Source organism: Rhinolophus sinicus, linkage group LG02 (assembly GCF_036562045.2).
Source record: "Rhinolophus sinicus isolate RSC01 linkage group LG02, ASM3656204v1, whole genome shotgun sequence".
NCBI classification, from domain to species: Eukaryota; Metazoa; Chordata; class Mammalia; order Chiroptera; family Rhinolophidae; genus Rhinolophus; species Rhinolophus sinicus.
The window spans coordinates 164,389,079-164,404,835 of NC_133752.1; the positions used below are offsets into that span (position 1 = coordinate 164,389,079).

The window sequence follows — 15,757 nt, forward strand, 5'->3', positions numbered from 1 at the left end:
AACAAAATTAAATTGCCTCACAGTTTTGTTTTTCCATTTTCTAACTGCAAGGACACCACACCCTACAGAACACACCTACCACTTTGAGGTTCATTTATAATACAGTTATCAATCAACTTTTACATGTCCCAGTTTTGCAACTGGCAATGTTATTTCTTCTCCAAGGTTATTAATGCTGCACCCACGCACAGCTTGAAAGAACAGGACAGACAATAGCCAGAAAATCTCCTGAAATATTTTAAAATTGATTCTGCCCTTTGCCTCATAAATCACCTCCTCCTAGTGATAAAAACATGTAATAACATGAAGGAGACCTCAAAGGAAGGGATGGCAAGACACTTAATATTTGATATATGTGATTTTTTTTTTTAACAGCAAAAGGAAAACCAGAAATTCATTTTCATATCCTTTGACCTGTGACAAGATATCCTCTGAACTTCACACTGCTGATAATTCTGATTCTGGGTGATACTTACATCTGCTATTTTCAGAATGGTTACTATGAACCATGTACTTTACATATGTTATAGTGTCTCAGTAGGGTCAAATCTGAGATTGGAATAGGCAGAGGGGAGAATAAGTTTTGTTGTCATAGAATTTTCATGAAACTTCTCAGTTCTTAGAATGTTTGGGGACACACACAGGCACCTAATCACATGTCCCAGTTGTGTAAAGGCCTAGAAACCCTTTAGTTGCTCTTCAGACTCAATGGTGAAAACCGTGAAGAAGGAAAGGAAAACAGACTATACAAAGAAATAAGTGGGCCCTAGGGAGAAATTGCCAAGAGCAAGGAAGAGCTGAGGAAGTGAACAGCTGGATCTAGCTATTGGAGGGAGCACCGATACTCGATTCAGGGGGAGATTGTGCTCAGACCACTGTCTCCCAGCCCTGCTGGATTATCTATATGCCTTGAAAAGTAAAAGATAATTTTAGCAACCATATCAAAAGGAATCCACCCAAAACCACAGTAGGACCCTGCTCTGACCGTGCTGAGACAAGAACAGAGAGTTATCTCTCCACTAACCAGGAAGAGGTCACCAAAGGCCCAGACGCAGAGTTTCAAGGAGGTTAGCAGTGGAGTAGGCAGGGCCTGTGGGCAGTATGGACAATGAACGAAAAGGACTGCATAGAAATGACTGATGAAGCCAACTGCCTTGCCTCACAATCTCCAGGAGGTTAAGTGTCCTTACCTGGGACCTACTAGTTGGTGAGGCCTGAAAGACATTGGGATATATTGATATGCACCCCTAGAGATTCTTGAAAATGTTGAGAAGGGACCCCATGAAACAAAAACACCTTCTTATTCATCAGCAGGTGGAGAAACAGGACATTGAGATTTGTCTTTCCTTTATATATGACTTACTTGGTTTGTTTCCATGGACTGGTTAGGCCAGAACTTAGCCATTGCAGATATGTATATGTGTATGTATATACATAATATATGTATATGTGTCTTTTTGAATCCTCAAAAGAATAGTGCAAAATAATATCTCTATTTCACAAGGGACACAAGCAAATTGAGACCTGGTAGGCCACTTGTCCAAGTTCACACAGCTAATAAATAACAGAGCCAGTCTTAAATCCAGAATTGCTTGATTCCAAAGCCTTTGCTAAGTGGCTAAAAATTTTCAGTCCTTACTGGGAAAAGAATTTCAAATAAATACAAAAGTAGACAGAATACTTAACCTTTGCGTACGCTTCTGCAGATTCAACCATTATCAACCTATGCCAATCTTGTTTCTTCTATACTGCCTTTCCTCTAAACCCACTCCTGCATTGTTTTGAAGCAAATCCCAGACATCACAAACATTTCTTCCATAAATATTTCAGTCTGAATCTCAAGCACTGGAAATTATTTTCTTCTTTCCTCTTTACACTAAAATATCCCAAATGAATGCATTTCACTGTGTCAGTAAAGTAACTCTGTTCTCCCCAAGAATGTCCCAAACTAGCCCCCAAATTATTTTATTAAAATATGTCCTTTTTGAGATATTACTCTCTTTACAGTCCTTTGCTTACCCAAAGATCCTCTAATGAATCCTGATGTTCACTTTTATCTCATACTGTGCTTTCTGGAAAAGATGCTGGAATATAACTTCCTCTATGAATATGAGAGAGGAATGAAAAAGAAACCTCAAGTTCCCAGGAACACCAGTCCAAAGAAAGGAATCAGAAAGCAATAGGGCAACACTATTAATTCAACAAGTTCATTGAGTGTTCTATCTTAAATAGGTCCTGTAGGGAGCACAAAAATAAGTAAATAGCCATGCAACAAATACTAATGGGAAAACAACTGTACACCAAGTTCATGCCGGTTACTAGAGACACACTGGTTAATGGGCAAACAAAGGCATTCTCTGCCAAGCTTATGACCTACTACAGGAATAAATATAAGAAAACAAAGAAATACAATGCAACCAAAATACAGGTGACAATGAGGGGAGGACAGAGTTACTGGGGTCCAAAAGAATGTATTTGTTCCTGAGTGGAACAGTTAAGAAATGAGGAAACTGAAGCCTAAAAGACATGACTTTTCCATAGTTATACAAAAATCACACCAGCGGAAAAAAACGTATCTCTTGACTTCTAACTCATTACAATTTCCATCTCAAGAAGGACTAGAGAGGCTTGACTGTAAACAGTTTTGCTACCATAAGAAAGGTTTTCTGAAACTGTTGTCTTTTGTAATGGACCTCAAATCGAATTTGAGAAGTAGAGAAGTGTCCAGTATTCTGGGCAGAGAAAACGGCATAAACAGGTTTGTGTGATATGTTCTGACCATACATACCTCATCTGGCTGACATGTAGTGGTAAACATAAGGCAGCGATGAGCAAAGGATGGAAAGTTAGGTTGCAACCAGATTAGAAAGGCACTTGAATACAAGGTCAAGTTGTTTGTGATGAAGACTCTGCCAAGTGACAAAAATTCTACAGTGTGAAGCCAAAGAGTTAAGAAAACACTATGATTTATGGGTCCCTGGAATAATTTTGTTTTGTAATTTTTATCTCTTATTTCATTCTAATTCCCTGTACTTAATATTAATGTGAATGCTTAGAAAAGCATTGTAAGGAGAGATTTCTATTTGTTTAAGAGAATGGTATGGTGGGCATGAGAGGTGGGAGGTCGGGATTTACTCAAGGGGCAGGCATGAGGGAGTGAGGTGTGCAGTGAATAGGCTTGATCGATTCTTCAGAGGAGCAGAAACCTGGACAAGGAATGGCGAAAATTGGTGATAACAGCCACAAGGTGAAGCCAATGGACTAGTACCTGGGACTGTAGAAGAAATGACACGGAAGACAACTGGAAACCTTCAGGGAAGCTATATATTTCCCCAGGAGCATTTGATAGGATTTTCTACTGTAATCTTCGTTAACTCTTATTTCTTAATGGGCATCAAGACCATAGACAAACAACTCAGTCAGATATCCTAAAGATTGTGGATTAAGGAGATCCTTTTCCATACATAAGCCAGCATATTTGTTAGCCAAAAACTACTTTCAAGGTAACTATAGGCAATTATTATGATTGAAATGTCTAAATTCAGTATTCTAAGAGGGGTTGTGAGAAAGGCTGATCCTTTGAAACTAGACAAACATGAATTTGAATCCCAGGTTTGCTACTTACTAGTTGAGTAATCTTGGGTAAGTTATTTAACCTCTCTGAACTTCAGTTGCCTCCTCTGTAAAAGCAGAGAATACCTACCATCAAAGCTGTGGAGAGGATTAATAACATGGCCTGTGGAAATGCTTTCCTGCAAAGTACCTGGTACACAACTGATGTTTGGTTCTTTCCCCTTCTTGGTGAAATCAGCGCTAGATAAAAGGGAAATTACTAATAACCAAACATCCTGTAAGCTTCCAAATTCAACTTCCTTTATTAAAACTTTACAAGAACTGCTAAGTAATAGCAAAATAGATTCATTTCCTTTTCTTTCCTTTTCTTAGCTACTCAATAGGATGGGTACTAAGGAACAGAAAAATGTCAGATACACACACTTGACGAATGAGAACAACTCATATGATGCAATAGTAAAAAGAAAAATATCCTCATTTTTAAAATGAGCAAAAGATCTGGGTAGACATTATCTCTAAAGAAGATATACAAATGGCCAAAAAGTACATAAAAAGATGCTCAACATCACTGTCTTAGGGAAATGCATATCAAAACCATAATGAAATATTACTTCACACCCACTAAAATGGCTGAAATCAAAAAGATAGACAAGTGTTGACAAGGTTGTGGAGAAATTAGAATTGTCACATTACTGGTGGGAATACAAAATGGTGCAGCCAATTTAGAAATCTGTTTTGCTGTTCCTCAAAATGTTAAACATAGAGTTACCATATGATGCAGCAATTCCACTTCTAGATTATACACCAAAGAACTAAAAACATATGTTTACACAAAAACTTATACACTAATGTTCATAGCAGCATTATTCACAATAGCCAAAAAACAGAAACAACCCAAGTACCCATTAACTGATGAATGGATAAACAAAAGTGGTATGTCCATACACTGGAATATTATTCAGTCAAAAAAGGAAGTACTTATAACATGGATGAACCTTGATAACACTATGCTAAGTGAAAGAAGCCAGGCACAAGAGGTCACATATTGTATTATTCCATTTATATGAGATATCTGGAATAGGGCAAATCTATAGAGACAGAAAGTAGATTAGTGGTTGCCTAGAGGTGGGGGTTTGAGGGAGGAGAGAATAGGGATATTTTCTAATGGGTATGAAGTTTCTTCTTGGGGTGAGCAAATATTCTAAAATTGATTGTGGTGATGGTTGCACAACTCTGAATATATTTGAAAGCATTTAATTGAGCAATTTAAATTGGTGAATTGTTTGGTATGTGAGTTATATCTCAATAAAACCGTTTGTTTTTTTTTAAAGGAAAAATTGCCGATTCTGGAAGAGAACTATCTGTTCCATTTGATTGGGAAGGTCATTGAGCTGAGGCTCAGGCTGTAGACCAAGAAAGGAGTTCCAGACACATATCCATGACCTAGGCAGTTTGCCTAAGTGATTTCAGTTATTTAGTATTATTCTCTTCTTGGGTCAACTACCATTAGCACCTCATATAGCAATGGATACTCTCTGGGCATTGCCCTACTTCATAACTTTTTAACAAATTACCAGCACCTCAAAGATTATCTAGCCTTGAGCTCAAGTCTTAGAGAGTCAACGGGACCTGAGACTTGTTACAATCATTAGTGAACTTAAGTCCCAAACAAGCTTGCCTCTGAAACAAAATGTTCAGCACACTTCATCAAAATGTCATTTTAGTTATATATCCTTGAAGACCCCAAAAGATTGAATTTTAGTTTCCTGCCATTAAACGTTGACGTTATTTTTTATGCATTTGAGTTCTGTGATATAAGACTCATGCTTGCTATTAGAGCATCCATAATGCAGTCGACTCGAACAACACAGTGGTTAGGGGTACCAGCCTGCACAGATGAAAATATTCTTATAACCTAAGTCAGCTCCCAGCATATGTGGATTCTCAACTGCCAGTAATTATATATATATATATATATATATATATATATATATATATATATATATATAATTATATGTATATATATATCATTTGTATAATTATATATATTATATATATATCATATATATGGTTATATATATAAAATTATATATATATATAGTGTGTGTATATATATATATATATATACATATACACACACCATATATATATATATATACACACACACACACACACACACACACACACACGGTCTCCATAGAAGAGGACCAGGATATGGTATTACTAAAGTGAAGTTCAAGTATAGTCCAATACTCACCTCCATACTTAGGTCATCATTCATCCTGATGCAACCTGAAACAGCTGTTCCTGGATGGGGACCAGCTGTAGGGCCCGGGCACCTGACAACAGAAAGGAAAGTTCCTTACGATAGATGGAAAACCTGAAAATTTCAGCAGATACCAAGCTATAACATAATTTTCCTCCCCCACCCAGTTTTACCAAATTTCTAATTAAGTTTTACAGATTTATGGATTAAGTTAGAAATAAAGAAAGAGAACTCCGACCTCTATCAGAGAGAGGTTACGAACCACAGAGAATCTAGCCAAAAATGAAAATGAAGAATTTGCAATTTAAAGTCTTGCTTCCTCACCCTTGATACAGAATGGAAATTTCATTGGGTGGATAGTGCTCATGAACTCCACTGACATGTCTGAACTTTTCCGAGGGAAGCTCAGTCTGTGTACTGTGAAAGGTGAGTGAGCACAGGTGAGACTCAGGGGAGGGCAGGTGTAGGGACAGGGATGGGTTCCCAAAGGCTTGAGTGTGAAGGAATAGAAATATGATGAAAAATTCTCTGAATAAGTTAACTCAGCAGTATATAGTATAGTCCTAAAAACTGGGAAACATTTTAAGTAGTCTAATTTGTCTCACATTTCAGTACAGATATTATGAAAGCCAAAAGAGCAAGAATACTGCACTTCAAGAAAACTATAGAGATATTTTTGTTTTAAAACTGTCAATGTACAGAAAGTTCAAGAATTTACACAATAAAAGTTCCACAATGAAGATGTTACACTCTCATGATATAAAAGTCTAACTAATTAAAAGGTGAAGCAATAGAAATAAGCTACCCATGAAGAGGAGGGTAAGTATATTTCACTCTTAACTTACTTGTGTCTTCTAGTCACATCCAAAGCACCATCCTCTATTTCTCCATATTCGGGCCTTTCACATGAAGCACGGATTCGGTTGGCTACACATGAAAAAGGTGTCAATGCTAGTCTGGGAATCGGTGTAAGACTATCCAGATGCAAGGCATCTGCAGTAGAACAGAAAAGAATAAAATTCATTTCTGATTAAAAAATATATATATTTATATATATATATAAAAGCATATATATATACATATATATGTGTGTGTATGTGTGTATATATATATATATATATATATATATATATATATATATATATAGAGAGAGAGAGAGAGAGAGAGAGAGAGAGAGAGAGAGATTCTTTCCGTCTTGAGAGATTGGACCATTCTTGAAGAAGCAGAAATCAGTTCAATTCTATTAACATTTTAACATACCAGTCCTTTCCCTTGATACCTAGTTATATGGGGGTGAAAATGCCAAATTTTTTCTTCTTTTTAAAGCAGGGAGTAAGGGGGTAGGGTGGGAACAGAAAACTCTCGCCTACTAAGCAAGTAAAGAGGTCAACCATCAGCAGCCGGAGGGTAAAATCCAGCCAGTGGCCTGTTTTTGTAAACAAAGTTTTTATTGGCCCATAGCCGCAGCCATTCATTCAGTATTGTCCATGGCTGCTGTGTGCTACAACAGCAAAGTTAAGTAGTTCCTACAGAAACTATATGACCTGAAAAACCTAAAATATTTGCTATCTGGCCCTTTAGAGAAACAGTTTACCATCTCCTAAAAAGAAAACAGACACTGTGATTGGAACCCATCAGAGTGGTGCACGGAATAGGGTGACAAACCATTTGCTTTCTGTTTGTTTGTTTGTTTTGGAAGAAAACATACTGTTCTTTTCTTTTTTCTTTTTTCCCTGAGTTTAGGAAGCAGCAAAGTTGAATAGAAAAAAAAACACCAAAGGCTTTGGCGTCAATCAGTTTTTTAGTTCAAATTCTGGCTCTGCCACATACCAGTGGTGTGATCTTGGATAAATAAAACACACTGAGCCTCAGTTTACTTACATATAAAGTGACACATGATCTAAGGCAAACTACTAACTTATGTTCCTCTGTTTTCTTATTTTTAAAATGGGAATTACATTAGTGTGAGTAGTTAGTGTGAGTAAAATAATCTCTATAAAAACAGGCTGACACAAAATGGCCACTATGTTAGTAGTGGTAGTAGTTAGTTCTCCCTTCTCTGGTTGAAAAGATCCACAAATCACTCTGCTTTCTTTTTATTCCTTCTTAAATTTATTTTGATAATCATCCCATTCCTGTTGTCATTTCAGAACCAGCCATTAATTTTCGCTTTCAGTTATATCCAGGTTGTGATGAGAGATGTCACTGCTTTGAGCCTTTCCTAAAATAATGCTCATTTTCCTTACCCTGGTATTGACCCACAACCTGCTCCAAATTTATATTCTACTATATCTCAGCCCAACTCCTCTTGTTTCCAAAATAACTTATCCAGCTTTGACACTTCTTCAAAAATTGAAGGCTTTTGCATTCTTACTCCCTCTCATGTTATTCTCCCAATTGGAATACTTTTTCTATGTGTTTTGCTTTTTCAAATGCAGCCCATCTTTCAAGGCCTAGTCCAACTCTCATTTCTTCTATGAAGGCTTCTCTGAAACCAGGTCTTATCTCCTCAATAATTCGTGAGCTATTTTAGGACTTGCTCTTTCTTATACATAATATGGTACCTTGCATAGAGTAGGTGCTCAAACATATGCTCATGGACTGAATTCAGAATAAATATCCAAGTATTCAGCAACTCTTCCTATATAATTGTGATTAATTAGTTGCCCTTTCAAAATGAACCCCACCTCCAGTTATGTCTCAGAGGGTATATAGTAGAGGGGGCTACCCATGCTTACCCAACAGAGGTGTGTACCAGCATGTATGTTTAAAGGTCAGGGATGTCTGATGTATCCTTGCTTCTTGATCACTATATAGTTTATGGTAACACTGCTTCTGAAAAGAAAATCAAGTAATATTAGCTATCTAAAGGGGTGTACCATCATAATCTACTCTATTCATCTCCAGAGGTAGAAAGAATATCACTGGTCTCACTCAAATAACCTTGTGAGAGAGGTTGAGAAGAAAATAAATGATGCCAAGAAAATACTCATATGATGCCAAGTAACAAATCGTTCATGCTTTTGATTAAAATGTCTAGCCTATGAGTAAAGTATAATTCTTATTGAAAATCACAGTTCATAATTAAACAGAATGGTAATATACAACATCAGTTCCTAATGATCAACACTTTCATTTAAAAGGCTTTGAGGAAAGAGGTATGTGTGAGGTGCAAGCTTAGTTATGAGTATATAATTCTAACTTCACAAAACTGCAATCAAAATATTTAAAATATTACAACTTCTTAGGGTCTATCAGGATTGAGCGTATGTATGTGATAAAGAAAAACAGATAAGTATCCATTGCTTCATCTGATAATCTCTCAAAGAAAAGCAGTATGGAGTTCTCAGACCACTAACACATACTGGACTTAACATTCTAATACATTGGCGTAGTAGTTGATTCACAATTAACACTTAAATTGTTTCAAGAAGATTACACTTACCAGTTGATCTTGAAGATGCTGTTGAATTCTATCTTTGCAGGACAAGGGATCATAGTGAGGAAATTCCTCATCTACATAGCTCTGTCATGAGAAAATGGTGGAGTGTATTCAAAGACAGAATGATGAAAGGGTCAAAGATACAAAACAAATTAGACCTAAGAAATGACGCTACGTGAGGAGGGTGAAATTGACCAGTTCTTTATCTAGTGTTCTACTTCAAGGGAACAAGTTTGTAATTGTTAACCTCTCATTGCATGTTTACCATTACTTGTTCTAGGAATAAAATCCAAAGGTCAGGGACAGAAAACTGAACGGCTTTGCCACTAAAATCTTTAGGCAGAGACCAAAGAAGCTTGTTGGAGACAACTCAGAATAGTAAAAATGGTGCCTATGAAAATTTTATAGCAATAAAATCGTGGCCTTAGTCCAAGAGATAGCTATGTATCTATCATAGTTACGTTATCATAGAAAACCACAGTGGTGTTCTTGAAATGATAAAAGCATATTTAGATATGGAGGTTATTCCAGTTCAACTTATTATAGGGAGCTTTTTAGGAACTCTGCTTAGCTTAATCACCCGTATGAATATTTTTTTTTTTTCCTGCTTAAACAGATGTGCCCTGGAAACAGATACATGCAAATATCACCCCTTTTTCCTTCCTTCTTCCAGTGACAACCTTGTTGTTCCTTATGTTCTTCATTTATGAACAAAAAAAGAAATTCTCCAAGTGTCATAAGGTAAAAAAATACATTAAACTCTACCACGGATACCTTGGGATACCCAGATAGAAGGAATTGAAAGTTTAATTCAAACAGGAGGGAAAAGAGGCAGTAACCATCTAAGCCCACTCAAGAGTACACATTCAAGAGAATCGGAGAGGAGGTGCCTAAGACTGAAACCCGGCCCTTTTCTAATAGATACAATAATTCTGAAATGCTTCCTCTTTGAAAAAGGTTATTAGGAGCCACTCACTAATATGAGTTCTCCCCCCTTGTTTTGCTAAATGCTTTCAGTGCATAAGAGAACCAAGTCCACCAGCACATTTTCTTCTAAGTTGGTTATTTAATGTTATTATTAAAATTATTATATATTATAACCTTACACAATCTGAACATCATCTCCACACTAAGTTTTTTGTTTGTTTTTTACCTGAAACAGCAAGATATGTTGTCGTCCTTTAATTAACTTCTTTCTTAGTGACGTGATTGTTGCTATAAAGAGAATTTATAACCAGCTTAATATAACAATTTGTAACCCGCTCTGCCCTTAATTCATTTCATAAACTTTTAACAGCTTTCAGAAAGGAGCGAGAAAACAGTGACTTCTGAGAATGGCATTCTCAACTCCTGACTTGTGCAAATGAAGAAACAGGAGAACAAAGCAGGCCAGACCAGCTAAATCATTATCACCCTTGGATATTTAAAATTAACCTTGATAGACGCAAGTGAATTGTCTTCTAGAGGTGAATCATAGAATTATTCAATCTTAAAATGGGAATACACCGCAGAGGTCATTTAGTTCAACCACCTACCAATGAGGAAATCCTCTTTCCAATAAGCTCTGCTTGAGCTACCAGCGATGGGAGCCGTAGAAATGGAGGCCTAGAATCCCAGAATCCTACAAGCAGATCTGAGATCATGAGAGCACTGATGTCCAGAGGATTTAAATGATAACTAGTTATTCATGGAGCGGAGATCAGAATCACAGGACAGTGCTCAGTTCACTATACTCATTTGTGAAATTAAAAATGTTTGTCTTTCTACTGAAATTTGCTTCCCGGTAACTTCTAAATTCTCATCTCTAGAATAATGGAAATGGGGGAAAAATTACCTATTTAACTCTTTGAGCTACATAGCAACATTACTTATTTGACAACCCATACTCTTTGAAATATAGCCAAGACCAGAAAACAGGCCCAAGTCTTTTGAACAACCGAAATAGATGTTGATATGCACGCCCTTTATTCATGTGGGAAATCCTCACACTTCGACTCAGAAAGTGGGCTCTGAATTTATACATTATTCTCACAAGCTTGACTGTTTCCTCAGCCCACAGATGATTAAAAACAAAGTTTAAATGAGAGTAGGAAGCTCTGCTAGATGGAGGAAGATCAATAGCTGCCACTATTTTTATTTTAAATCACTAACAGCCAGGAAAACTAACAGCAGATACTCTGGTGTCCAAAATACACAGAAATCTGGTGCTTCTTAATTTAAACACCAACAGTTTGATATCTCAGTAGCCTGGAGAAATTCTGAGCCATGAATAATGCTAATATATGTGAAAAGAAGTACATAATATAAATTGAAATATTTTTTCAGGGAAAAAAGCTTGAAACGTTTTGATTATATGAAAAATTACCCATGCAAAATTCTATTTTGTAACAATATATTTTTGTAAAAAAATAATCTGTTTGTCAACTCTGCTCGAGACAGTGTAGCTAGGCCCACTAAGAGAAAAACATATATTTTAAAAAATATTTTGAACTTATTTAAGTAATTTAAACTTTTTAAAATTCTTAATACTTAGAACACTAGTAAAGATTCCATTTTTTAAAATTCTCTGTGTTAACTGTATTAAGAAATAAGGTCCTGTCCTCCTCACCTACGTCTAAACAACAGCAACTAAAGCTTCTAAAAGTGGCCAATATTATGTTTTTAAAGGTCGTGTATGTCCAAAACACTGTCTTTGAATTTCCAAATTAAACTTGTGTTTCAGAAGATATAACAAGTTAGCATAAGATGGTCTAAAATGCCCATCTGCTGTCCCACCAGGCAACCTTGGATTTTAGAAATAGTCATCTTAAAACATTCCAATTGTAAACCTTATTTTGACAGATGTTTTGTGCAATGTGTAGCAACTATTTCCATATGTTTCATAAGGCAAAACAAGCTCGCTTATGGCCCTAATTTGCATTCAGCTTTGCATTCTTCTTTATGTGTTTGGAGCTGGACCTGCCATGTCTCTAGGACATTTAGGTTTCACATGGAAGCACGTAAAACAGTGGTCACTGCATTCCCTGCTGTTGCCATCTGTGATGTAGGATGGGACCAGGTGTCTTGGATCCATTGCCTTTGAAGGAAGCTGAGAAAAACAACTTTCTGAATGACTGTGCAGTGAAGTTTTCAGGCAAAGGCCCGCAATTGATTGGCTGTTGAAAATCAAAACCATATTAGAGCTGTAATAATGTTAGCTACCAATAATGGTTGACTTTTATGAATTATGGACTTTTATAAAACAATATATGTGGTACCTATTATTTTATAAAATTGTGCATTAAAAAATATCAGGTTTCATTAAAAACCACAGACTAGGAGAAGATAATTCACAATACATATATCTGTCAAAGGACTTGTATACAAAATACATAAAGAAATTCTGTAACTCAATAACAAATATCCTAATTTGAAAATGGGCAAAAGATTTAGATACTTCAAAAAGAAGATAGAGCCAATAAGCACAACAAATGAAAAGCACAATGAGATACTCAGAAAAGGGGTGAAAATGTCAATCTTTTGATTGACGCCACCACAGTAGCTGTGGGACACCAGGAACTCCCATACATTGCTGAGTGTAAAATGCTACAAACGCTATGGAAAACTGCTTGGCAGTTTCTTAAAAATTTAGAGGTACGAGTACACTATGACCTAACAACTCTGCTCCTAGATATTTATCCTAGGTTAAATAAAAACATATGTCCACACAAAGACCTGTACTTGGATGTTCATGGCAGCTTTCCCCATAACAACCCTAAACCGTGTATAATTTAGATGTCCAATAGGAGAACGGAGAATCAAATGGTGGAATGTTCATCGAAATAAATACAATTCATCCATGGAACAGGCATCCCACTGATAAATACAACATAAGATAAATACTATGCTGAGGGACAGAAGACACACACAAAGTACATACTGTATAACTCAATTCTAGAATAGGTTAAACTAACCCACCGGTTGCTCTTGTGATGGTAGAGGTGGGGGAGGGAGAGTGACTTGGAAGGGGCACAGGGAAACTTTCTGGGATTATTGAATTTCTGTGTTTCAATGTGCATTTGTCAAACTGGTGGACCAGTACTCTTAAGATTTAACTTTTATGGTATGTTAACTATTCATCAATAAAAAACAAATTTAAAAGCCATAGCAAGAAAAAAAATAACAGGGTTTATGAGATACGTACGGTTAGGTAGAGAGCACTCAAAATCTATAGGCAACACTGTAACTAGAGCACTAACAAACACAATTATTTAATTATTAGTACCTAGGAAGATAACTTGGACCATGGAGACACGCATGTTAAAATGGCTAAAGGCTGCCTCACAGGATACTAGAAATGCACAAAACCAAGAGTGAGAATGCTGGTGACACTTGAAATGGCAGTGTTGGTGGGGCGCTAAGAGAATGCAGGTGGAAGTGGAACTCTGAGGCCGGGGGTGGGGGTCGGGGGTCTGCTAAAGCGAATGCAGGAGGGAGTATAATAGGCCACAGCCAGAGCCCTGCAAGGCTGGGGTGGCTCTTCGCTAGGGAGCAAGGCCCAGGTGCAAACACTTGTTTTTAATTTTTTTTAAATACAGCTGAAAGGGCTCCTGCTGCCTGTAAGCAGCCAAGCTGGGGGGCTTTTTCTTTTCCTGTTGAAGGTTCTAGTTCTATTCCTTCCAACAAGGGCTTAGTCCCAGGAAAATCATGAATGGAACGATCAATATAACATCCATATTAACTAACATGTCATTACTTATTTCCCAGTCATGAATGAGGTAATTCATGTGATAGAAACATGCTCTAGCAGAAGAGACTGTACCAAATATGACCAAGCACTAGCTACTGTTTGGTATTTGTTATGTTATTTATCAATTAACAACTACTGCATTTTCTGGAAGAGGATACTGAGACTCAGAGAGTTACAGTGATTTGCCCAACTCTATCCAGTTTCTGTCTTGTAGATTTAGAATCAGAATATAGGTTGGTTTAACTTCAAATCCCACATTCATTCTTAATCATTACACTATACTGCCTCCTAGATTATTTCATCCATACTTGCATCTTTCATTTGGAAAAATTTAGGCCCCTATCCCATCAGAGCTGTCAAACAAGCTGTATTTGACTTTGGCTTTCTCTTTGATTCTCACCCCAACACTCATCTTAAAAGTGTCTCAATCACCTGAACCCCCCTCCCTTGCGTCATTTCCCTCTTGTGTATTGACTGCTCAGGACATGTGGCTCTCACCTAGAATCCATCTCAAAGCTGTGGGACTGTTATCTGTCCCATACCTCATACCCTCCTTGCTAAGAATAGCAACCTAGAAGAGTTTCCAGTGAGATCATCTAGGTGAAACCCTTCTCTAAACTATAAAGTTCATATACAATCACTGTGTTCAAATAAAGAGTTATGTATACAGAAGCTTCTCAGGCTCTCTTCCCAGTGAAATATTTATGGTTTCTAAAGGTAATTCCCTCCTTGTCTATTAAATGAGTGACTCAATGATGATTTCATGACAGATGGTACGGGGGGCGAGGAGGGGGGAAAAGATGAAGAGTGAAAGGGTTATAGTTTAGATTAGATCAATTAGTCTACGTTTTGTGTATATTAGGTTCACCCTAATATTTTGAACAAACCCTAGATCTAAGAAGTTTTTTATTTATTTCCTTTTTAAAGCAAACATCCATTTATACATCCAGTATCACCTTTGTTCTCAAGAGACTTGTTAGATACGTATGAAGGTTAAGAAGCAAAAGAAAGAAACTACATAAGTTACCATTCAAGAAATTTAGCAGCTCTGATGGCACATATCATGGAGGCAAACATGAACGCTAATTACCTCACAAATGAGTCCAGTCCTGGTGGCAATGGAAAACTTCAACAATATTATTAATTCAGTATTAAGTTCAAGATTTCTAATCAAATGTCATAAACAAGTTCCTAGTTCCAGCTTGTGAACACTGTGATTGAAATAAACATTTGAACAATACCACTACATCCCCACACAACTTGCTAGTGAACCTTTCTTAGATGTAGCAGAAATTGCCTTAAATACTTAATGAACTTATTAAGCTAACCCGACAGTTTTAGAAGAACTAAGTGGATTTAAATATTTTTTATTTTCTGACTCAGAATTCAAATGTCTGACTCAGAATTCAAATAGCATGTGGTGGCAGTGGTCGTGGTGGAATGTGCAAGGATGTTTGTGTGATAACTGTCATACCTCAGTGACATTTGTTCATAGGCTAAATGGAAAATCTTCTGTATAGAACATTTCAAAAACGTGTGCTACTAAATCTTCCTCTTTCTTCAATGATTGGTTTTTAAGGGAATTGTTAGAAAGATATTCATAAGCAAATGGTCTTAAGAGCAAAATCTTCTTTAGGCAGCAGAAGATAAAAACAAGTACGGGAGTTCATAAAGCCAAGCAGGTTGTGAGAAACTCAGGACAGAAAGGAGGCATCCACCTACTTTATCCAGCCAGAAAAAAGCACAT

The 15,757-nt window shown here is 36.7% G+C and overlaps 1 protein-coding gene across 5 annotated transcripts in view; it reads right to left on the minus strand.

The window, feature by feature from the left end:
* Positions 1–15,757, minus strand: part of IRAG2 (inositol 1,4,5-triphosphate receptor associated 2) — a 47,150-nt gene that overhangs the window by 29,534 nt on the left and 1,859 nt on the right. Inside the window, exons 2-6 of one of the 5 annotated variants that reach the window (XM_019737708.2) lie at positions 10,435–10,496; positions 9,285–9,365; positions 8,578–8,674; positions 6,685–6,766; positions 5,831–5,912 (exon numbers count right to left, since the gene is read on the minus strand). In XM_019737708.2, the coding sequence (XP_019593267.2) occupies positions 5,831–5,854 (24 nt within the window). In that variant the 5' untranslated portion in view covers positions 5,855–5,912; positions 6,685–6,766; positions 8,578–8,674; positions 9,285–9,365; positions 10,435–10,496. Of the gene's footprint in view, positions 1–5,830; positions 5,913–6,684; positions 6,833–8,577; positions 8,675–9,284; positions 9,366–10,434; positions 10,497–15,757 lie in introns of all 5 variants that reach the window. The other 4 variants (XM_019737690.2, XM_074325914.1, XM_019737698.2 and 1 more) reach the window with 4 other exon arrangements.